This window comes from Bos indicus x Bos taurus, chromosome 6 (assembly GCF_003369695.1).
Source record: "Bos indicus x Bos taurus breed Angus x Brahman F1 hybrid chromosome 6, Bos_hybrid_MaternalHap_v2.0, whole genome shotgun sequence".
Lineage (NCBI taxonomy): Eukaryota > Metazoa > Chordata > Mammalia > Artiodactyla > Bovidae > Bos > Bos indicus x Bos taurus.
The window spans coordinates 3,630,069-3,652,695 of NC_040081.1; the positions used below are offsets into that span (position 1 = coordinate 3,630,069).

The following is a 22,627-nucleotide window of genomic DNA, read 5'->3' on the forward strand; positions in this document are numbered from 1 at the left end:
ACTGAAAAATGAAAATTCATCCTCCCACAGTAGTAATGCTTCACGGTTATGAACTAAATCTTCCATACCAATGGTTTTCTCTTTTTACTTAATATTGAGACCACCCTGCAGATAACAGCAGATACCCAGGAATCAGTTATCACATACATAAATGAATGTCATGACTGTTTTATTAAGAAAAACAGTATTGATAGATCTTTGACAGATAGTATTGATGAGTCTTTGACAGATACCCTGGAGTTTCTTTTTTTATGTAAACAAATACTAGGGATATTTTATACTCTTGTGTATATTTATATTAATAACATTAATATAATTCATATCAATGCCCCCCTTTTAGTTAAATTTTACCCTAATGATGTCAGTGTAGGGAGACAGAGCTGTAGCAAATGTTGGAAACTACTTAAAAAATGACATGATGTATACACAGTGGAATACTACTCGGCCATGAAAAGGAACACATTTGAGTCAGTTCTAATGAGGTGGATGAACCTAGAGCTTATTATACAGAGTGAAGTAAATCAGAAAGAGAAAGATAAATATTGCATGCTAATACATATATATGGAATCTGGAAAGATGTCTGATGAGTTTATTTGCAGGGCAGCCGTAGAGACGCAGACATAGAGAATAGAGCTGTGGACACAGGGACAGGGGAGGGGAGGGTGAGACGTGTGGAGAGCGTCATGGAAGCTTATATTACCATGTGTAAAATAGGCAGCCAATGGGAATTGCTGTATGGCTCTGTATCAACCTAGAGGGTGGGCTGATACAGAGCATATGTATACCTGTGGCTGATTCATGTTGAGGTTTGACAGAAAACAACAAAAAGCAATTATCCTTCAATTAAAAAATAAATAAAAATTTTAAAAAGTGACGTGATGTTAGATAAATGCATGTGGAGTTAGAGGCATTTGTGGGGCAGCTACTACTACTACTACCTCTTTCTGGTCCTAATCCTTGTCCGTTAGTATTGAAATATTTGAGATTCAGCCGTTTAACTGTTACAGGCGAGAAGTGGTCTGTCCTGAGGCTTCCCAGTTTTTCTCAAAGAGAGCACACTGGATAACTGTAAACTTCTCATGACATACAAGACGAATATAAATTACAAATGTGCCTGTGTGTAAACAATACCTGGGTAATATTTACTTTTTCTTTTTTATGTTTGAAACTATTCATTTGGATGGTTTTATATTTATATGGTTTGAAACCACAGCATTCGTGTTATTTTCACATAAAGTGCCAAATGAATAATAAATTATGATTATTGGATCAGTCACATAATCTACTGTGTTAACTTTGGGTACAAGCTGGTTGAAGACATTTACTTAGGAATAACCAAAGAGCTGTTAAAATTGCCTGAATTACTGTATATAGTAAGTATTTTTTAATGTTTTCTCACCTTTTTTCCTCTCAACCATCAACTTCTGATTATAAAAGTGAATTTTTCATTATGTTTTAGGGTCATCTCTTTAATCTGATATGCCATATTTTGGGTTGGATTTCTTAAATAGAGTCCTGACCTATTTCTTTCCTCTGGCTTTACTTGCTTACACAAGTTTTTTTAAATCTTGGTATTTAGCTAGAACCAAATTCCTTCATAGATATTCTAATTTATTTAAGTATTTAAAATTACACTGTGTACTTCTGTGTCCTTGGTTTGGAAAATCAAGAGTTGGCTCTATTTCATAGACAAATGATCCATACAATACATTTTAATTCAACTTAAGCTTTTTATGTCATTTAGCTATCTTTTAAGATAATGAAACTTTAAAAAGTTAGATTTTTGACTGTCTAAACTTAGTTTTATTTATACTGTTGTTTACAAAGAGTTAATATCTTCAGGGCATTAGGAATATCATGAAGCAAAAGGAGGCTGTATACTTTTTGGCTGGAAGCTTCATGAACATCATAGTTATCAGCCTGATTCACGTTTAAGCTCTCCAAGATTTGAATAAGAAATTGTTTTGGTTGGCTTGACATCTTTGCTCAGTGATAGTTGACAAAGGCCCTGTGCAGAGCAAGCACTATCAATGGAAATGGAGAAATTTGAAATGACCTTCATTCCAGAGGAGCTGGCTGGATTTTGAGTGCCTTTTTTCATGCCATTCACTTTAAGGTCAAATCTCTCTGTAGTTACTCCCTTGGTGGTTCTTAGGCTAGCTTACCTGTTTACCCATAGCCTCTGCTGCTTTGGGTTAGTCTCTCTCAGTTCCTAATTCCTTTGACTCTGGTCTTCATTTTGGATGCTGAGAAAGAACTCAATCCCAAGCTGTTTGACAGCTTTGCAAGCCACTAAGCAAGTCATTTTTGTTGTTCAGTTGCTAAGTTATGTCCGACTCTGTGACTCTATGGACTGCAGCATGCCAGGCCTCCCTGTCCTTCACTATTTACTGGAGTTTGGTCAAACTCATGTCCGTTGAGTTGGTGATGCCATCCAACCATCTCATTCTCTGTCACCCCTTCTCCTCCTGCCCTCAGTCTTTCCCAGCATCAAGGTCTTTTCCAGTGAGTCAGCTCTTCACATCAGGTGGCTCAAGTATTGGAGCTTCAGCTTCTGTATCAGTCCTTCCAATGAATATTCAGAGTTGATCTCCTTTAGGATTGACTGGTTTGATCTCCTTGCAGTCCAAGGGACTCTCAAGAGTCTTCTGTAGCACCTCAGTTCAAAAGCAGCACTTCTTCAGCACTCAGCCTTCTTTATGGTCCAACTCTCACATCCATACATGACCACTGGAAAAACCATAGCTTGACTATACCGACCTTTGTTGGCAAAGCAATTTGTTGTTTGTTGTTCAGTAAACCTAATTCTCTTATGTTGAACTAGTGTCCCTTTGACACAGGTGGCAAGTTAGAGTTCTAGTTCTGAAATAAAATTTATTCATATAACCTATGTACTATTCTAAAACTTCACAAATATATCCGTTGATTTTTTTAAAACACAAATTAGTGCTCCTAACACCTTTGCTTTGTGTTTTATGGACACGTCTATTGGTTTGTAGAATATGTAAATCTATAAGCAGTTGATTATTTGAAAGGAGTGCATATTCCAGTCGGTGTTGTTTTCTTTGGACTCCAGTTCCTAACTGTTGTCTTTACTTTGCCATTCATGCATATATTTGTGAACATTTGAAGCTTTTGAGTTCCTCCTCTGTGCCTATTCTTAGAAGCGGGATATATAAAGAATGGAACTGAGATTTATTGATACAAAGCTGCCATTGTCCTTTGTGTTTGGTGCTCACTGTACAGTTTTGGAAATAAGTATTACTGTTTCCGTTTCACAGAAGAGGAAACGGAGGTTCCTTAGCTGGTGTGAGTCATAGGGGACAAAAGAGGAAAGGCATGATACCTTGAGGCAATAAGAGCAAAAGCACATGCTCAGGGCTGTGGAGGAGTTTGGGAGGCAGGGCCCAGCGCTGCAGGCAGTCTGGTTCTGCTGGATTGAAGGGGCAGGCAGGTGGGGTGATGGAGCCTGCCTTGGGAAAGGGTACTGGAGAGGCTGTCCAGGAGCCAGAGTTAACATGGGCCATTCTGTAGGGAGTAGGGGGCTCTCGTAGAGTCAGAGGCTGGGCTGTGCCACGGTCAGGTTTGAATTAACGAAGATGGCCCCCAGGGTCATGCCCGGATGGTGGTGTGGGAGTTGAGGAGGGGAGGGGAGGCTGGACGGCTACTTGGGGATCTGTTGCTGTAACCACTGTGAAATTTTAAGATTTTAACCTAGGCAGTAGCTGGGACTTTGGGTAGGAGGGGACTGTAGGAGAGAGTGGGCAAATCAGATGCATGAATGAATGGGGGTTAGTGAAGGGCCACCACCCTTCAAGATGAGTGGCTTGCTTGATGAAGTGGTAGATTGTGTTTTTCTTCTGAGAAAGGAATGCAGGTTTGAGGTGAGAGAAAAACTTCATAGATTTGTTTACCTTGAGTTCTTTATAAAATATTTAGGTTGTGTAGTGGGTGTATATGATTTTACCCTCTTTCATCTCTATAGGTCATCCGTTTGTTTATGTGTAAGGGCTTCCCTGATAGTTTATCTGTTAAAGAATCCACCTGCAGTGCAGGAGACCCGGGTTTGATTCCTGAGTCCGGAAGATCTGCTGGAGAACAGATAAGCTACCCACTCTAGTGTTTTTGGGCATCCCTTGTGGCTCAGCTGATAGAGAATCCCTCCTGCAATGTGGGAGACCTGGGTTCCGTCCCTGGGTTGGGAAGATCCCCCGGAGAAGAGAAAAACTACCCACTCAGTATTCTGGCCTGGAGAATTCCGTGGACTATAATCTTTCATCTCTATAGGTCATCCCTTTGTTTATGTATTATTTATCTCTTCTTGCAACTAAAGATTTGAAGCTTATTTTCTACCTCTGTTTTCTGTCTCTTGTTTCACTGCAAAAGGAAGTTGTGAATCCATGTACACTCTTCTCTAATATGAGAAATCTATAAACTTGATTATTTTCCGAAGCTTTGGTGAGAATGAATTGGTTAGTAAAATAGGTATTCATGTGCTGTGTGCAAAATGGCCCATTGAACAACTAGATATAATAGCCCCTTCATCAGAGGTTAATGAATTTGCTCACTTAACTGATTCAAACGTATCACCATTATTCATAGACAGTTAAACTTTCCGTTTTATTAGTATTTGCCAAGGGAAGGCATTCGTATAATTAGCAAGGTGGTAGCCATAGGTGCATTAAAGAAATACAACAGAAGTCTGACTTATATTGACAAAATCTTTATTAAGTTACTAAACCTTTTCTTCTCCTGTGTGTGCATGTGGGCCCAGTTGCTTCAGTTGTGCCTGACTCTTGGCAGTCCCATGGACTGTAGGTCGCCAGCTCTTCTGTCCATGGGATTCTCTAGGCAAGAATACTGGGGTGGGTTGTCATGCCCGCCTCAGGCGTCTTCCCAACCCAGGTATCAAACCTGCACCTCCTCCATTTCAGGCGGATTCTTTACCGCTGAGTGTAAACTACTTTATAGAGATGCTTTTTTTACTTACACTTAACATTCAAAGCGGAGAAGGCACTGGCACCCCACTCCAGTACTCTTGCCTGGAAAATCCCATGGATGGAGGAGTCTAGTAGGCTGCAGTCCATGGGGTCACTAAGAGTCGTGTCACTTTCCCTTTTCCCTTTCATGCATTGGAGAAGGAAATGGCAACCCACTCCAGTGTTCTTGCCTGGAGAATCCCAGGGACGGAGGAGCCTGGTGGGCTGCTGTCTGTGGGGTCGCACAGAGTCGGACACGACTGAAGCGACTTAGCAGCAGCAGCAGCAGCAACATTCAAAGGTCAAAGGTAGTTGAAAAACTAGACAAAATGGAAGGAAACAAAAAGGAGCATGAAAGGGAAAGGAAGCTACATGAAACTTAACAGTGGCGATAGTTTGAATTTGAGACTTTGAATTGTAGTTTTTACCTGTTTTGATGGCATTGCGTAATGGCGAAGATAAGGGCTTGGTATCTTGTTTCTGAGCCCTCGTGATAGGTGTTTGTCCTGTACCTCTCACTACTCTTGGAGATTCTGCTTTTTTCTGGTATTAATTTATTTTGTGTCTCAAATCATGATCATGCTGCCGTGGCTTTTCCCTCTTTTCTTGCTTATCTCATTTCTTTCCCAGTACAGTAATTTTCAGTTTTTTTTCCCTCTGCTGATCTCTGAGTCCCATTATCACAGGAAATATTAATGGGCCTACTCTGTACTTTGTCCGTTAGATGAGACCTAAGCTGCTCTGACTCGAGAGGAAAGGCAGGACTCTGCCCTTGGCCTTCCACCCTTGCCCTTTCTTGGTGGCCTCCAGAAGGCTTTTTGCAAAACCTGAGCCTCAGAAGAACCATACTTAAAACCCACTGTACAGCTGCTCAGCTACAGGGCTTTGCTTAATGATTTCTGGCTCAATGAATACTACGTGGAATGGTTGGTAGGTGTGTAGGTATTGATTTCATAGAACTAGATGACAGACTTGAAGAGAGTTTAGTTCTCCTCTGTGCCTTCAGTTTAAAGTGTTCCAGACCCAGCTGAATGTTTTCTCATCTTTAAATTTGAAGGGGTATTTCTGTATTATTTTCTTGTGTCTTAAATTCTAGAAAAGCAACCCTCCACTTGTGTTTTGGTTTAATTTTATTCATTTTATTTTGCATACCTACACTTTGAAGGTAAAGAACTTTTTGATTTAGAGCAAACAAAAAACAAAGCCCACAAAATTATAGACCTAGAAGAATGGGTAATTTTGAAGTTTAGAGTTAGCAGAGTGAATTACATGTTTTGGCCACCTATTGTCTAAGCATATATGATAATTCCCTTGGTTATGGCACTGGTGGCAGAGAATCAGGGTAAATGAGGTGAACTGAGGACAGGTACAGGGAACAGTGGCTGCTTGCCCTTGGAATTCATCTGGGGAAGGTGTGCGTCTGGAACTTGAGGCTAGCAGCAGTGCTAGGAAGCAGGGTAAGCCCTCTATGAGTCACTCAGAGTCCCGTTGGCCCAACATAGACGGTTTGGTGTGGGCGAGGGTGGGGATGGAGCTGGTCACGACTGTCCAAGCAAGGGTTCTGTCTGTGTGACTCATGTCCTGTGATTCACAGCTGGCCCCTTACTACTGCTGCGTGGCTTTCACGATGACTGATCAAGTGGAATGTAGCAAGAGTGTTCTACAAAACTCTCAGAAATACCACCAGCAGTTATTTCTCCTTCACAGTAGCTAAGACGTGAGGAAACACCCCTGTCTCTTTTTTCTATTCTTCACCTCATTTTCTTCAGGATCATGGGTCAAATGTCTGTCTTTTTTAAGGCAAACCCCTCCTGTCTCCTGTTCTTAATCTCTTCTGTATTTTTAACTTCCCTTTCTACTGGCAGCTTCTTCAGAGCCTGTAAACTGGATAAAGTACTTTTTAAAGTGTTTTTTAAAAATACATATATATTAAAAAAAACCCCACCTGTTTGTAGGATGGGAGTTCACAGAGATGCTCTGCCTCTCAATTCAGTCATCGGTGTCCTTCAGCCAGACTTTCACCACCACCAGAGACCTCCTGGTTGCCAGACCCAGTGGACCCTTTCCGACCTTCTCTCTCACGTGGCTCACACCCTGTTTGCACACTGCCTTTTCTTCCTTTCCTTGCTTTGGCTTCTCTTCCATCACCTTTGGATTTTATCTTTTTGCCTTTGGGAGGCTGAGTAGCATCCTAGTCAAGAGCCCACAGTCCCATGGCCTGTGTTCCATCCCAGCTCTGCTGCTTGTTTGCTTGCCGGTCACTTGAGTGACCTGCCAAATCCTTCTAAGCCAGCGTGTTTCTTCATATGTGAAATGGGGTTTCACTGAGAGGACCCCGTGAAGCTCTGAGCTCATTGCTGCTCTCGCTGATATTATCTGCTCTTCTGATTGTCGATGACTTTCCCCTGTCCTCTGGCTCTTCTTTCCATTCCATTAGTATTGTCTTTGGTGACAGGCGCCACACACAGCTCCAGTTACTGCTGATGTGCCCCAGCAACTGACAAGCCTGCCTTTGGTTCAGTTTGTGGAGAAAGGCAGGACCAGCCATCCTCTTCCCTTTTCAAAAAGCAAGTCATCCCAAATGGTTTCCTTCTCCTTTTTCCTGGCCCAGCTGCCGTTTCCTTTCCATCTCCCCTGCTCCTGACTTCAGTCAGGTCTGTTTAAGCTTCTTCTGTTTAGTCATTTTTAAGCCAGTCCTTCTGTCTCCACTCTTGCACAGTTCTGTCCTGTTCTCCCGGCTGCTGCCCTGCGGAGTCAACTTTGTTCTTCCTTGGTTGCTGAAATGCCCTCCAGGGGCTTCCCTCCCCAGGGAATTCTGGCTCAGTGGCTTCCAGCCTTCCTTTCCCCCGTGGTGACGACCTTTCCCTTCTTTGTGTTTCTCTCCAGTCTTCCTGCTTGCTCCAGTCTGTTGAAATGCTTAACCCCTTGTCCAAAGTGCCACGTTGGTTCCTCTCTCACATCGGTATGCCCCTTGAAATACCTGCCTGCCCTTCTCTGCTTTCCTGAGCCTGCCTGGCAAAGTCACAGGCATCTCTTCAGACACTGGGCGGAAGTTTTTCTTTCTTTCTTTTATTTTTGACATGTTTCAACTTTTTATTTTATATTGGGATATAGCCAATTAAGAATGTTGTGATAATTTCAGGTAAACAGTGAAGGGGCTCAGCCATACATATACATGTATCCATTCTCTCCCCAGTTCCCCTCCCATCCAGGCTGCCACATAAAATTGAGCAGTTTGCTGTGCTATATAGTAGGTTGATCCGTTTTAAATATAGCAACGTGCACACGTCTATCCCAAACTCCTTAGCTGTCCCTTGCTATGGGGAAGGTTTTCTAATTTCTTTTCTTCCCACTTTTCCCATCTTAGTCCCTCCTTTATGTGCTCACATCACCCTGATGGAACTTCTGTGTGAATATACTCTATTGCACTTGATTATTTACATGTCTATCATTTTCTCTTAGGGGATCATGACTTTTCCCTAGTGATAAGTACAGTACTTGGCATGAGGAAGCCATTCATAAAATGGTTTTGAATGAATAAATAAGCAGACAGGTGAACTAAGTCATTCAAGTTCTCACATTGAGAAAATCCATGGTATTTATTCGTTTTTGTGATGATATTGATGGTATCTTTCTCACCGATTTGAAGTGGTCTTACTAAACAGAAATTGCAGTTGGACTTGAGAGAAATAACTTTCCTAACCCATACTAATTTTGAAGGGCTGTTTCCTCAAATTTTACCAGTTTTTCTCCCAACCTAATGCCTAATTTTTTTTTTTTTAATTACATTGAACCATTTGAAACTTCCTATATCCAGCCATTTCAGATGTTAGTTCCAAGTCCAGACTGTCACCTGTGCTTCCAACTGACTACCTATAGATTGGAGTTTCCAGTGACCGCATCATTGGCTTATAGAACTCAGAGAAACATTTTACTTACTAGATCACTGGTTTATTATAAAAGGATACAACTCAGGAACAGCCAGATGAAGAGATACATCGGGCAAGGTATCTAGGAAAGAAAGCATCGTGTGTCATTTATGGGGTCTGAAGAGCTCGGGTACCGTAGTCCTTTATGTCTCAGTGCAGAAGAGAGTTCAGTGAGAGGTAAAGTGATAGATAAGTGATTTATTAGAATAGGACGCTTGTGAGGCTTCCAAGTGGATGGGGGAGAGGTGCCATGCCAAGAATTTACTGGGCTGCAGTTTTATAATCAAAGGAAAAGTGGGGAGACGGAGAAGACTTCTTTGTCTTCCTTGAGTAGACATCATATTTCCGTCATCAGCTTCTCCTCCAGGGCAGGGGGGTTTTCACGTCACTATGTGGTCAGGCTAGGTCCACACATGATTGTTTTCCACGTGTGAGGAGAGGGTAGGGGTGGGGATGAAAGTTGCTACCAGTCAATAGTCTGGGTTGGGAGATCAAACTGGGAAACATCTCTTCCCTGGGATTATATACTTTTGGCCACATCTTTATAGCACTAAGGTCTTCCTGTAGGTTCTCTCAATGCTAACTCTGTTTAGAGGAAAGAAGAATCTTTCTTCTTTCTTTGAATGAGAGAAAACTACTGTTAAAAAATTATTCTCACAGTTGTTAAAATGCAAGGAATACTTTCAAGACTGTGGCAGTAAGGGTCATGACTGTTTCAGTAGAAGAGAGAGATTGGGTTCAAGTGCACATATAGCAAAGGCAGCTGGGGATGTATAACCAGTGAGCAGACTGAGGGTGCCAGTGGGTGGGAAGTTACTAAGAGGAGACATCAAGGGCAGAGGGGTTCTTTCTGAACTGGCCTAATAGGATACTTGCTAAAGGCAGCCCACAGATTCATACATCAAAGGTGGAAGCGGAGGAACTTGAACAGTTACTAAGTATCAGGGGGATTCTCTGTAAACTGACTCAGCAAGATTCTTGTGCAGCTGGGCTTGGCAGGCTGATGCCAGCACTTGTCAAAAAGAAGGCTTTGAGGTTTCTGTCTAAAGTTTGGTCAAGGAGAGAATCTGTCTCCTGAATCTCAAGTGCTACTTCAGGAGGTGTAATTCAGTGCACTGAAGAGAGGTCACTGAGCTGACCCCTGGTGCTGTGTCCCATGGAAGTTCTTCCCCAAGGATAGTGCTCTTTTTTCTGTCACCTTTTTTTTGGTTGGTTGGTTGGTTGGTGTTATGATATTGTTGGCAAATGCAGCAATTGGATGTTAAGGTAGAAGAGAAATTTTTTTCCTTGTAGGAGATTGCGCTTCCATGCCTTCATAATAAAACACAAGTGATTATGAACCAGACAAGTATTCTCAACCTCCATTCCTTGTAACTGTTTATTTCTCAGTTTTAGATGGAACCTTGCCAGGAATTGTGAGGTACTTCAGGGACATTTATTGGTAAAAATAAATCCTGGGAGCCTCCTTTTATCACAAGATAAAAATTTATGGCTCAGGATTAGTAAAGCCTTTGGATTCTAAAGATCTAATGATATTATAAACATTTTTAAAAATATTAAAATACTTGGATGATTAAAAGTACTATATATGATAAAATAGGAAACCTTATAAATAGAATATTCTAATAATTCTAATATATCTTTATAAAACTCTAAATTCAGAAATTTGTATTCTTCAGGCACATGAGCAACCGAGTATCTCTTCAGGTTTTGCCGAATCTTCAAATCCCTAAGAGATAGGACTAGATGTGTTAAGAGCATCGCTTAGAGTTGAGTGCTTAGGGTAAGCTGAGCATGCATGCAGATCAAAGTGATGAGAGACTGAATGGGAAAGAAGCCTGTAGGGAAGCGCCCTTCGTGAACCAGGAGGTGCTGGTGGGGCTTGCTCACTGGGGCGGTGCCTGCAGGCGGGACACCAGCCTTCCCACTCCTGGGAGTTCAGGTGGGCCTGGAGAACCCATGTGCTGAATCAGTGCACTGCCGATCCACGTTGTAATGGTGTATTTCCCATTTCAAATGAAGCTATGTATCTTACCAAATTAATGTAAAGTCTGAACATGATACAGAGGAAATTTATGCTGTTTGTGGTCTTAGTCATGCCGTTAATAATAAAAAATGTTCCCTCACCAGGTTCTCAGAGGCACCGTGGCTGACTTCCCTGGATTCGATGAGCGGGCCGATGCAGAAACCCTTCGGAAGGCCATGAAAGGCCTGGGTAAATTCAGCCTTCTTTTTGTTCTAAAAAAAATGTGACACTTGTTTTTCTGAACAAAAAATCTTGTTTTACAGTAAGACTAATTTTAGAATATTTTGAGCTGAATGTACATAGAAGGAATAGGTAATTAAGAACAAAAATAATGACTAACCATCCCTGGTATTCAGCCTGTAGAACTGGACAGGAGTTAAATCCAGCCTCTTTATTTTTTTAGCTTTTCAACTTTACCTGCACAGTAGCTGATTGAGTAAACAAGCAGACATATCTGAGGGTGATGAGATGTGTAGCCCTTTTGCTCTCAGTGTCCGATCAGATATCTGGTTCTGTAAGTGTCTTACATCCCACTGTCTTCTCTTTTGCTGTGTGTGTGTGTGTGTGTGTGTTTTCTTTTTCTTTTTTTGCCCTTTTGGAAACCTCGCACCATGGGAATTCCCACAGATAACTGCTTCCCTCGTCCTCAGGCTCCTACTACACTAATTCCATGTGAAGGGCTCCATCTTTCTCAGTCCTGATGCTCTGACCCCAGCACTCTGCGTTCTGAACGTCTTGTGAGGTCTCCTGCTGTAGCAGGGTCAGGTGCAGGCCTTCCAGCCTTGCACGGCCTTCCCTGGCGTTCCAGCCCACTTTCTCCGCCAGCTCGCCAGCTCACATCACCGCCTGGTGTGTCCCCTGATCCAGCTGCTCTCTGGTGATGAGGAAAGATCTGCATCTTCCTACTGCTGAGCTTTCCCTGAATTCTAAAAGCCAGTTTCCCTTCTTTATATCACTGCCTGTCAAAATCTTTTCATCCTTTAAGGCTCTTTTGGGTGGGATTTACCTTTTCCAAGAAGCTTTCCCCAAAACTGTCTTCCACTACTTGTCAGCTTAGAGAACCTCCTCTGAACCCCCGTGTAACACCTGGACCTCTCCTAAGGTCCTTGTCACATTCTACCTTGCTGCTGCTAAGTCACTTCAGTCGTGTCCGACTCTTCGAGACCCCATAGACGGCAGCCCACCAGGCTCCCCAGTCCCTGGGATTCTCCAGGCAAGAACACTGGAGTGGGTTGCCATTTCCTTCTCCAATGCATGCAAGTGAAAAGTGAAAGTGAAGTCGCTCAGTCATGCCCGACTCTTAGCGACCCCATGGACTGCAGCCCACCAGGCTCCTCCATCCATGGGATTTTCCAGGCAAGAGTACCGGAGTGGGGTGCCATTGCCTTCTCCGACATTCTACCTTAGCTTGTGATTATTTGTATTTTTTTTCCCTACATTGTTTGTAACTTGAAACCAGGGTCTGTATCTTTTCTCCTTTCTCAATATCCTGTAACTCCCAACATGTTGTGCCTTGTGAAGAAGTGTTATTTGAATAACTTTCGTTTCAAGAAAAAATAGGTGCACTAGTTTTTAAAAAGTGAGGAGGATTTTTGCATCTACTTTATCATGTTTAGGGGTAGTATGCATTGTTGGAAATAGTAACATTTTCATATTGTAAATTTTGCATTTTAATAAATGGTTTAATAAAATATTTTTTATGAGGCAAGGAATTGAAGTGACTGGGGATCTGGTTACAAAGGTTTTTGAGAGAGGGGGCATAGGAGCCAAGGTGTAATGGTTTGAACATAATTGCAGGCACGGATGAGGAGACCATCCTGACTCTGTTGACATCCCGCAGTAATGCTCAGCGCCAGGAGATTGCTGTGGCTTTTAAAACTCTGTTTGGCAGGGTAAGACCATACTTCCTCCCAAGGTAGAACTGTGAGAGCAGTTTATCTTTTAAGACTGGTTTGAAAATCTACTGATATTCTTTTGTAAATATCATTTATTTTATGATCCTGACATCCTGTTCCCCCTTTTTTTCTTTTCTAGTTTCTTAGTTATGAGCTGTTGGTTAAGATGCTCACCCAGCTTACCTTCATGTGATTGATTTTCCTTGTTTGACACCATAAGTCGCTGAAAGATCTCATGGTGCTAACAGCCCTCTTCCCTTCTGTGTTTCACACTCAGGATTGTTGTATTATCTCCCAGGTGTAAACCTGTATTGCAGCGTGTTTTGTTATGACGCAGTCAGTCTGGTTCCGTTGGAGTGATGTTTTAATAAATGATTTTTAATTCATTGGTTTAAATATTCTTATTTGATTAACAACTCAAAGTAAAAACTAAATTTGTTACTAAGTGAATTAGTACAGACATGAAAAGCTGAATGTACTTTTGTTATTCTGACAATTTTTGTTCATTATTTCAAGAAACAAATAAAAAGGGGAAAAAAAAGAAAGTATTTTAAACACAAGTTCTGGTTGCCTGTGTACTGAAACTGAAATGGATGCAAAATACTGCTTTTATCTTCGAAATTACACAGACAAGTTCCCCATAATAGCAACTGTCCTGCAGTAGTCAGGGGCATAGTAATGAACATATCTGTTATGTCCTGGAATACATAATCTGTTGTGTTTTAGAATGTATTCTGTATTAGAACACAGTATGTTTTGTATTATACTATTATTGATATGGAGAGAAGAGAAAACATTGTTTTGTTTAGATTCGATAGGCCAAATTTTGTTCCTTGTAAAAATGCATTTATGATTTTTTGGGGGGGTATTTTTTTTTTTTGCAATAGACATGCTTCTCAGAACAGTATTTTTAAAATATTTTTAGCTTACTTTAAAAATAGTCAGTTTTTAAAATCTCTGAAAGTAAGAAAAACATCTTAAAAACAAATACCTTGACACATGAGTGTCTTTACTTTGCCCAAGTGGTAGGTTAGATTTCAAAAGTACAGCTGGCAAAGCTATAGGGTATTGTTTAGCTCATGCATCTTACTTGGAGATAGCAACATAAAGAATTCATTAGCACAAAGGGTTGTTGTTCCTGTTTAAGAAGAATCTCCTTAAAGTTTCTACCTGGTTCACAACTTTATATTTTCTATCTACTAGGACCTTCTGGATGACCTGAAATCAGAACTGACTGGAAAATTTGAAAAATTAATCGTGGCTCTGATGAAACCCTCTCGGCTTTATGATGCCTATGAACTGAAGCATGCTCTTAAGGTAAAAAGATGAGTGCAAGGAATATTCTTGTCATGAATAATATTATTTTGTGTTGGTAATTACTTGATGGTGTTTTTTATATTAAACTGATTTCACTGAGGGTTTCTTGAAGGACAGAATTGTAGGAGGCAATAAGAAAAGGAGGGAAAACAATGATAAGTGTGTTATTTAACCCTTTTGTATAGTTAACTCAATAAGTGTTTTTTTTTTTAAATTTTTAATATATTTTACAGACTTTTATGTTTTATTTCATGCTTGTTTCCTAATTTTGAGATATGTTTTGAAAACGTTACAGATTAGTTATTCAGTCCTTTAGTTTGGAAAGTTACCTGATTAGGAAACAATATTGTCAATAGTTTTAGCTAAGATGAAGTTTTGAAGAGAACTTTGGAACTTTGAGATAAGAAAGATTTTCTAGTACCCTTTTGTACTTTTCTGTACTTCTGAATACTAAAGTGAAGCAGCTGGTAAGCTTGATATAATTTCATTGTAGCAAGTAACTTTTTAAATGTATATTCCCTTGCCTGGTGTTTGGAATGTTGTATAAAATATGACTACATTGAATAATTTGTTTAGGTTTATGGGACTGGAAGTAACTCAGCCCTTAGTGTCTAGGTTTTGCATGAGCAAACTGAAATTAACAACTAGATCATCATGTAGCTCAGGTGGAGGGAAGAGAGGGCTTGTCAAGTTAGAACATTTCTATGCTGCTTCATTTTCTTACAGTGATTCTCTGGAATAAAGAAAATCTTTTTTCAGCCTTCTGAAATGTTAGTAGTAGCTAAAATTTTGCCAGAACATAAACGTAGTTTTTTTTCAGTGTTTCATTTTTGGTAAAGAAACAGAAATATAAAGAAATCAAGTCTTCAGTATGTTACCTTTTAAAATTAAGTTCAGCTGTGTCATTGCTTGTATCTTCTAGTTTAGCAATGTAGATAAGACTTTTGTCAGGAAGGAAAACAAACTACAATTACTTTTCAAAACTACAGACAGCAAGTGCCACTTCCTTTATAGTGACCCAATAACTGATTCCTAATAACTAAGCCATGCTACATTTATTGTTACTTTCATTATAGAGTTTCCCTGTGATCCATAGAGCACTTAATTTGAGGGCAGAGTTGCTTATCTTTTGAGGTACATATGATATAAGTATCAGTGTTCGTCTGTGTAAATTTATGTAAATTTTTCATTTTAATATTTTACTATTTTTATTATTTCCTGTTTCATTAAAATGTTTCATTTTTAAACTATTTAGAATTAAACTGATAAAATTACAAATTTATGTGATCTGTTGTATATTAGGTATAAACATAACATACAGTAAACATTTTTTATTAGACAAAAAATGATAAAATTGTCTTTAGAAAGAAAATATGAAATTTTGTATTTCTATAACTAATAGAACTCATATACAAGAAGTGAATGTTATATTGGATAATATTTCTGTATATTTGAAATTTTAATAACAGCTATTCTAAGAAAATCCTTTTCTTTTTAATCTTATTAGCATTTTTTTTTTCTATAAAAAAATAAATCTCCAAACAGGGAGCTGGGACAGATGAAAAAGTCCTGACAGAAATTATTGCGTCAAGGACACCTGAAGAACTGAGAGCCATAGAACAAGTGTATGAAGAAGGTAAATGTTTCGAATTATATTTCCCTTCATTTCTACTGTCACTGTTCCATTTCTCTAAAGTGAATGCAGTTCTTTAGCGTTCCAGGAGGTAGACCATGCACAAATGGATGAGTGAGTGAATGAGTAAACAGATAAGCAACAGTTCAGAGTGGTTTCTTTTTCAGGAGGAAAAGACTGCCTTTTTTCTGTACCTGTAACTATTCTAGTATTTGTAAGAACCTTCTGATGAGGATGGAGCTTATTTTCACACAGGATTTACAGTCAGTGTAGGAATATACAGGTTGTCTCTTTTACACTAAATTTAAGCTGTAAGTGGTCCTTCTTCCTTAAAAATATTGCTTTATGTTAGTAGAAGTTATGGAGAAGGCAAGGCACCCCACTCCAGTACTCTTGCCTGGAAAATCCTATGGGTGGAGGAGCCTGGTAGGCTGCAGTCCACGTGGTCGCTAAGAGTCAGACACAACTGAGCGACTTCACTTTCAGTTTTCACTTTCATGCATTGGAGAAGGAAATGGCAACCCACTCCAGTGTTCTTGCCTGGAGAATCCCAGGGACGCAGGAGCCTGGTGGGCTGGTGTCTATGGGGTCGCACAGAGTTGGACACGACTGAAGCGACTTAGTAGTAGTAGTAGAAGTTAAAAGTTACTGAAAAGGAAACCTCGCCCAAATCAGAGGTGATAATGTCTGAGTACATGAACGTTGTTTTAGCTAAGCACAGTACTTGACTACTCTGCATTTTGACTTTTCTTTTTGGTGTATTTTTTTTTTAAATAAATTTTTGGGTGTGTGTTGAAAAAAAAAAATCTTTGATTTGATCTGAAGCATATCCTGTTAATGGAACCAAAAGAATGTAATGAAAGGTAGAAGTAGAGAGTTCTTTTCTCATCAGATTTTCCGTAGAGGACTCTGCCCTCTGCCTGGCTGAGGAGGATCAGACCATCCAGGCTGTCAGCTCAGTCAGTAGGCCGCCAAGCCTAGTGCCTGCAGCTTGGAAAACAGGTCCCTGTCTCACCATTAGTTTGTTCATCTTAGAAATGACACTGGAACCCAGCTAATTAGAACTGTGAAATCTGTGGCAACTAAATAATGACCTTTTGAAGTGCTGGGTCTTTCTTTCCTGTTCCTGTTTTTATCGTTGGATAGGTCCAAGCCACTAAAGCAAAGGGGCTATATGTATCTCAGCTGCAGCTGATCACTGTTGATTCTTACCTGGTATAATATTCAGATATCTCTTTGCGGGATGTTGACACTGGTGAGTGAGCCTTTGTACTGCTGGATGGCAGATGCGGTGCCCTAAGAGCATAGTAACTGTGTGTGGTCTGTCCATTCTCTGTGTTCGTATGCACTAGCTCTGTGTCCAGCAGTGTACTGGCTGTCATGAAGGATGCAAAAGATGCTCCTGTCCTCAAGAAGTTTGCAGTCTGTTTAGGGGTTAGAAAAACTTCAAGAGTTACAGGCTAGTAAAGTTCAAAATGTGTTGAATGCAAGAATTCACTCAGAGAAGAGAAGTCATTGTGGCTTTGGGTGTTAAGGGAGGTTTCACGGTGCAGTCGGACACTGAGCCAGGGTTTGCAGGCGGGATAGGCTTTGCGTGGGTGAAGTGGGCATTTTCGGTCCCGTGCACCCTCTGAGTGCTGTGCTGTGCTGTGGAGACAGGGTTGAGGGACAGAGAGAACCTGACTGGTGGGGGGATATGTACGTCCACTGTGGAGATAGGCTAAACGGAACAGCTGCAGTCAGCCTCTGTTACAGGTGTTCTCGTACGGCTAGAGTAGAAGCTTGAGCTTGCTTCAAAGGCGCTGTAAGCTCCTGAGTGGATGGTGGGGTGACAAAAGGGACAATTGAGGGAGGGGGGAGACTTAAGAGACTGATTAGGTAGCCGTATTAGGGGAGGTAAGCTGGCCAGTTGTGGCTCAGCCTAGGTTGGTGGGAGGTATGAGGCAAATACATCGAAAGAGGAGAAATATTTAAAAGCATCTGATGGTTGATTATATATGTATAGGTGTTGGAGTAAAGGAAGGAATAAAAAATTCCTTCAAAGTTTTTGTATTTGAGCAACTGATTGAAATAGATATATATCTCTTTTGTACTTCTAGAAGTAGAAGTTTCAAGCTTTTAAAGTTTGTCTCCTTTCAAATAATGAAGTATTTAAATGCCTTGGAGTAACACCTTCAGTGGGCTCAGTGGTAAAGCATCTGCCTGCCAATGCAGGAGATGCAGGTCTGATCCCTGGGTTGGGAAGATCCCCCGGAGAAGGAAGTGGCAACCTACTCCAGTATTCTTGCCTGGAGAATTCCATGGACAGAGGAGCCTGGTGCGGTATCGTCCATGAGATCACGGAAGACACCATTAGCGACAGACTTTCACTTCAGTACCTTCAGTAGCTGTTCCTTTAATAGTAGCTGGTAGAGAGACAGTGAAAGGTGCCTCTAGACTTGTGCAAATCCTGGTTCTCCCCTTTGCTGTGGTTTTATGTTGAACAGCTGGAAATAGAGGGGGGAAAGACATGTTTAAAAATATCCCTGCTGTCTCTAAGAAATAACTCTGTTGTAGAGGAGAAATATCTTGTTAGGAAAAGGCCATTCCCCAAAGGAAAAAAACTCAGAATATTAGAGTTTATTAGACCTTAGGAGATGAATCATGTAAAATATTTGAAAGGAAAGCAAAGCAAAAATTTGAAGTTAAGATTGATTATATTTTAGAGGCTTTCCAGCACCATCTGGTATCTACAGATGAATAACTGCATTGGTTGAGAGCATTTCTTAAAAGACTAAGTCATGATTTAGGTTTGAACCAAATGCTTTTGGGAGACTGTTTTCATCCAGCCTCTCACTCAAAGCATTTACCCTTCAGTCTATAGAGCACTCAGAGAAGGATAAACTATTACGCTAATCAAATGTTTCTTCTTCCATGTCTCTTCCATTTGATTCACGTGGCAAGATACCCTTTTCTAGTTGACAGAAGCTGTAAATAAGTGACATTATTCTGTTGCAGAGTATGGCTCGAGCCTGGAAGATGATGTGGTGGGGGATACTTCAGGGTACTACCAGAGGATGTTGGTGGTCCTCCTTCAGGTATTGGCTAGAGACTGTTTGTGGTTTGACTAAAAATCTAAAGCTGGACCAGTCAGAAACTGGTTAAGTAAGGCCACTTAAAATTCTTGTAATTATTTCTGGTACTTGCTTGATTCTGGCTGTGTGGTGCCAGTGTGTGTTTGTGTTTCAGCATATCTGACCTGAATTCTTAATAGCTAACTCATAGTTGCTCCTTTTTTTTTTAATACCACTATCCTCTTTTATTCATAGATTTTAAAACCAAAAGGGTTAGGTTGGTTTTGAACAGTGCTTGTGTGATAACCTAAAATATTGCAGAATTGGTAAGATCTTAATAAAAGCATATTATTCCTAAGAGAAAAAGCTTTATGTGCATAACTCTCTGGTGGAACTGTTGTTTTTTTTGAATGAAAATGCTCACGTTATCCAATAATGTGACATATCTCTTCTAGGCTAATAGAGACCCTGACGCTAGAATTGATGAAGCACAGGTTGAACAAGATGCTCAGGTAAGTGGGACTTAGGTGATGACTTTACTATGACAGAAATGAAAAGAAAACCATGCTAATGGAAAACCATGACATCTTATAATAGCATCTAAAAGTAACCTAATGGGTTATTTACAAATCACAAGACACATGTAAGTCAATGTCGCTCATTTTGATCTGGACAACAAGATATTTTATCCCAAAGCTGAAACAGAAAAAAATAAATTGCATATAAATATTGAATTCCACCTGGATGTGTTACTTTTCTTTAGATTATGGAACACACCCCAAATAGAGAATTTTACAGGAAAACCAGGTGTTATGAATGCTACTGGCAATGTGGCAGTCAGTTTCTTGGCAGGAAAAGACAAAGAAAAAATAAAGTATTTTAGTAATACATGGTGTTTTATTACATAAGAAATGACACATTATTGTAGTATTTGAAGATTCCATCTCCTTTTCCTTGATAGAATTATAAATAGAATTGTCCTTTTGTCAGTTGCTCTTCAGCAACTCCCTAATGACATTTTTGTAGCTAAGTTGCTTTTAAATCCCATTATAGTCTGAATGTGGTTTGTAAAGTAGTCAAATGTAGGAAATAAGTGTTGCGAAATTTGAAACATGAGACCTGAAAACTGGAAAATGTTAACAAAGGAATTACTTGGGTTCCCAGAGGCAGATACCCTAGTCCTGTCTCTCCGGTCACGTTTCCCACATAGGCTAACCTCGGAGATAGTGTGGGTTTGGTTCTGGACCACCACCCGAAAGTGACTATCAGAATAAAGCAAGTGACAGAAATTGTCCTGGTTTCTCAGTGCATATAAAAGTTATGTTTACACGATACTTCAGTAACTGTGCAGTAGCATTATATCTAAAAACAGTGTATCTCCCTTAAATGAACAGTGCTTGAGCTCAGTTGCAAAGTTGTGTCCAGCTCGTTTCAAACCGATGGACTGTAGCCCACCAGGCTCCTCTGTCCATGGGATTCTCCAGACAAAAATACTGGAGTGGGTTGCCGTTCCCTTCTCCAGGGGATCTTCTCAACCCAGGGATTGAATCTGTGTTTCCTGCATTGGTAGGCAGATTCTTTACCACTGTGCCACCTGGGAAGCCCTAAATAAAAATACTTCATTGCTAAAAAAATGCCAAAACAACTACATAGTAACATCAAAGATCACTGATCACACATCACCATTACAAACATAATAATAATGAAAAGTTTTGAAATGTTGTGAGAATTACCACAATGTATGTGACCCAGAGAGACAAAAGTGGGCAAACATTGTTGGAAAAATGGTTCTGGTAAACCTGCCTGACTCAGGGTTGTTTACAAACCTTCAGTTTGTGAAAAATGAAATATCTGTAAAGCATGCAATAAAGAGGTATGCCTGTAATAAAATATAAAATTTTGATTGTTATTCACCATTGAAAGAGAAAAGGCTATATTCACTCCTCCAGTTGACGGTTCTCTGTGAAGCAGCCTTTGGATGTGTGATCTGACTTTGTTAATAGAAAAGAGGAGAATGTTATTCTAATCTAAATTGGGTTGATATCGTTATGGTGTTAGGATGCTATCATCTGTGTGTGGCTGGAGAAGGAAAAGGAAATGAATGTGTGCGGGGGGCTGTTTGAAGTATTTGACGTTTTCCTCATTATCCCTTATAAAATGCAAACCTGCTGTGTCCCATCTCTGTTTAAAACCTTAAAAACCTTCAGTGGAGCCGAGTGTCTGCAGGATAAAGTTCAGGCCCCTAAATGTGGTTTTATCATCTCTCGCTTTCTTACGCCTCCAGCTTTCTCCTCCCGCCCTGCCTCCGCTCCGTCACCTCTTCCTCCTCAGGGCTCAGCCCTCCTGTTGGCTCCTTGCAGGTCGCCCTGCCCGACGCCCACGTGTGCTGGGTGCTCCTTGCAGGGGAGATGGGAGCATCTCAAGCTTCCTGTTACCGCCGTGCCACCTGACCTGGAAGGTGCCAGTTGACCTGAGTGCCCACCCAGGGCATACGATTAGCACTCAGTAAAGAACTAATGCGTGAACCAGTGCATAACTCTAACATAGAGGGCATCCTTTCCATTCTATAAATGAGGAAGCTGAAGCTCAGGGGTTTGAGAAACAAGCCCGTGGCCCCCACTGAGTCACAATGGAGCTGGAATTTCCACCTGGGCTTATCTGCCTCTGAAGCCCTTCCTCTCACACTAGACCACAGTCTTGCTGTTCTTCCCTGTTAGTTCCTCTCTCTTATTTCTCCCTCTCCAAAATGTGCTTATTAAAATAGATTGGAAGGAAAGATACAGCTTCGCCTTGGCCTTGAGGGAACAAAGCTGACGCAGCCTGCACACTCGTACTCCCCGACGTTAGGGCTTTGAGCGTGGTTGAGATGAGCCCTGTGCCTTCTGGGCGGGCGTTGTGTGCGCTTCCGTAGGAGCCGTGCTGGTCCTCACACTCTTGAGTCTCAGGAGTGGAATCCTGGCTGCTTCTCAGGGGCCGTGGGCACCGTGAGAGGAGCAGCTTCAGCCGTCTCTGGTGCCCGCAGCGAGGCCTGCGTTAGTGGGCGGGGGGCTGCTGGTGTGATGGGAGCCCTGCTGCAGGGTGAGGCCATGGAGTGCGAATGGGACATTCTCACCTCCGTTTCACTGATTCCTCTGCTCGGAGCACGCACTGTAAAGACGTGCTTCTCAGGCTTGCAGTGTGCCTGTAAATCCCTTGAAAGTGAAAACTCACTCAGTCAGTGTCTGACTCTGTACGACCCCATGGATGGTAGCCCACCAGGCTCCTCTGTCCATGAGATTTTCCAGGCAGGAACACTGGAGTGGGTTGCTGTTTCCTCCTCCAGAGGATCTTGCCAACCCAGGGATTGAACCCCGGTCACCTGCATTGCAGGCAGATTCTTTACTATCTGAGCCACAGGGAAGCCCCAGTGAGAATTTCAGATTTCGTAATTCAGAGTAGTCCAAGACAACTAAAGGGCCCTTTCATAAGCTTTTGAATTTTTTTTCTCTGCTGATACCTGGCACCAAGACGATTCTTATTATTTCAGGGATTTGGTAAGCCTTAGTGAGTCATTCACCTGGCAATTGAACATTCTGTAGATAATTCACTTGTTTAAAAAACATTTTTAGTGTGTTGATCTGATTTTACTTCTTCCCGCACCAAATCTTTGTTTTATACTTTCTGTGGAGAGAAAGTTGAGCTCTTAAAGGAAGGAGGGACAAGGGAATCAATATTTATTCAATTCCTTCTATTGATTGCCTAACACTGTTCCATGAATTCATCATGTGAGCTATAGAATCCCCATCAGTAACTAT

General features: G+C 41.0%; 1 protein-coding gene across 2 annotated transcripts in view; it reads left to right on the forward strand.

Annotated features, from left to right (window-relative positions):
* ANXA5 (annexin A5) overlaps nt 1–22,627 on the forward strand; it is a 33,242-nt gene that overhangs the window by 2,660 nt on the left and 7,955 nt on the right. The window contains exons 3-9 of one of the 2 annotated variants that reach the window (XM_027543699.1): nt 10,589–10,692; nt 11,040–11,124; nt 12,733–12,827; nt 14,034–14,147; nt 15,693–15,783; nt 18,778–18,857; nt 19,289–19,345. In XM_027543699.1, the coding sequence (XP_027399500.1) occupies nt 11,112–11,124; nt 12,733–12,827; nt 14,034–14,147; nt 15,693–15,783; nt 18,778–18,857; nt 19,289–19,345 (450 nt within the window). In that variant the 5' untranslated portion in view covers nt 10,589–10,692; nt 11,040–11,111. The remainder of the gene's footprint in view (nt 1–10,588; nt 10,693–11,039; nt 11,125–12,732; nt 12,828–14,033; nt 14,148–15,692; nt 15,784–18,777; nt 18,858–19,288; nt 19,346–22,627) is intronic. The other variant, XM_027543698.1, reaches the window with a different exon arrangement.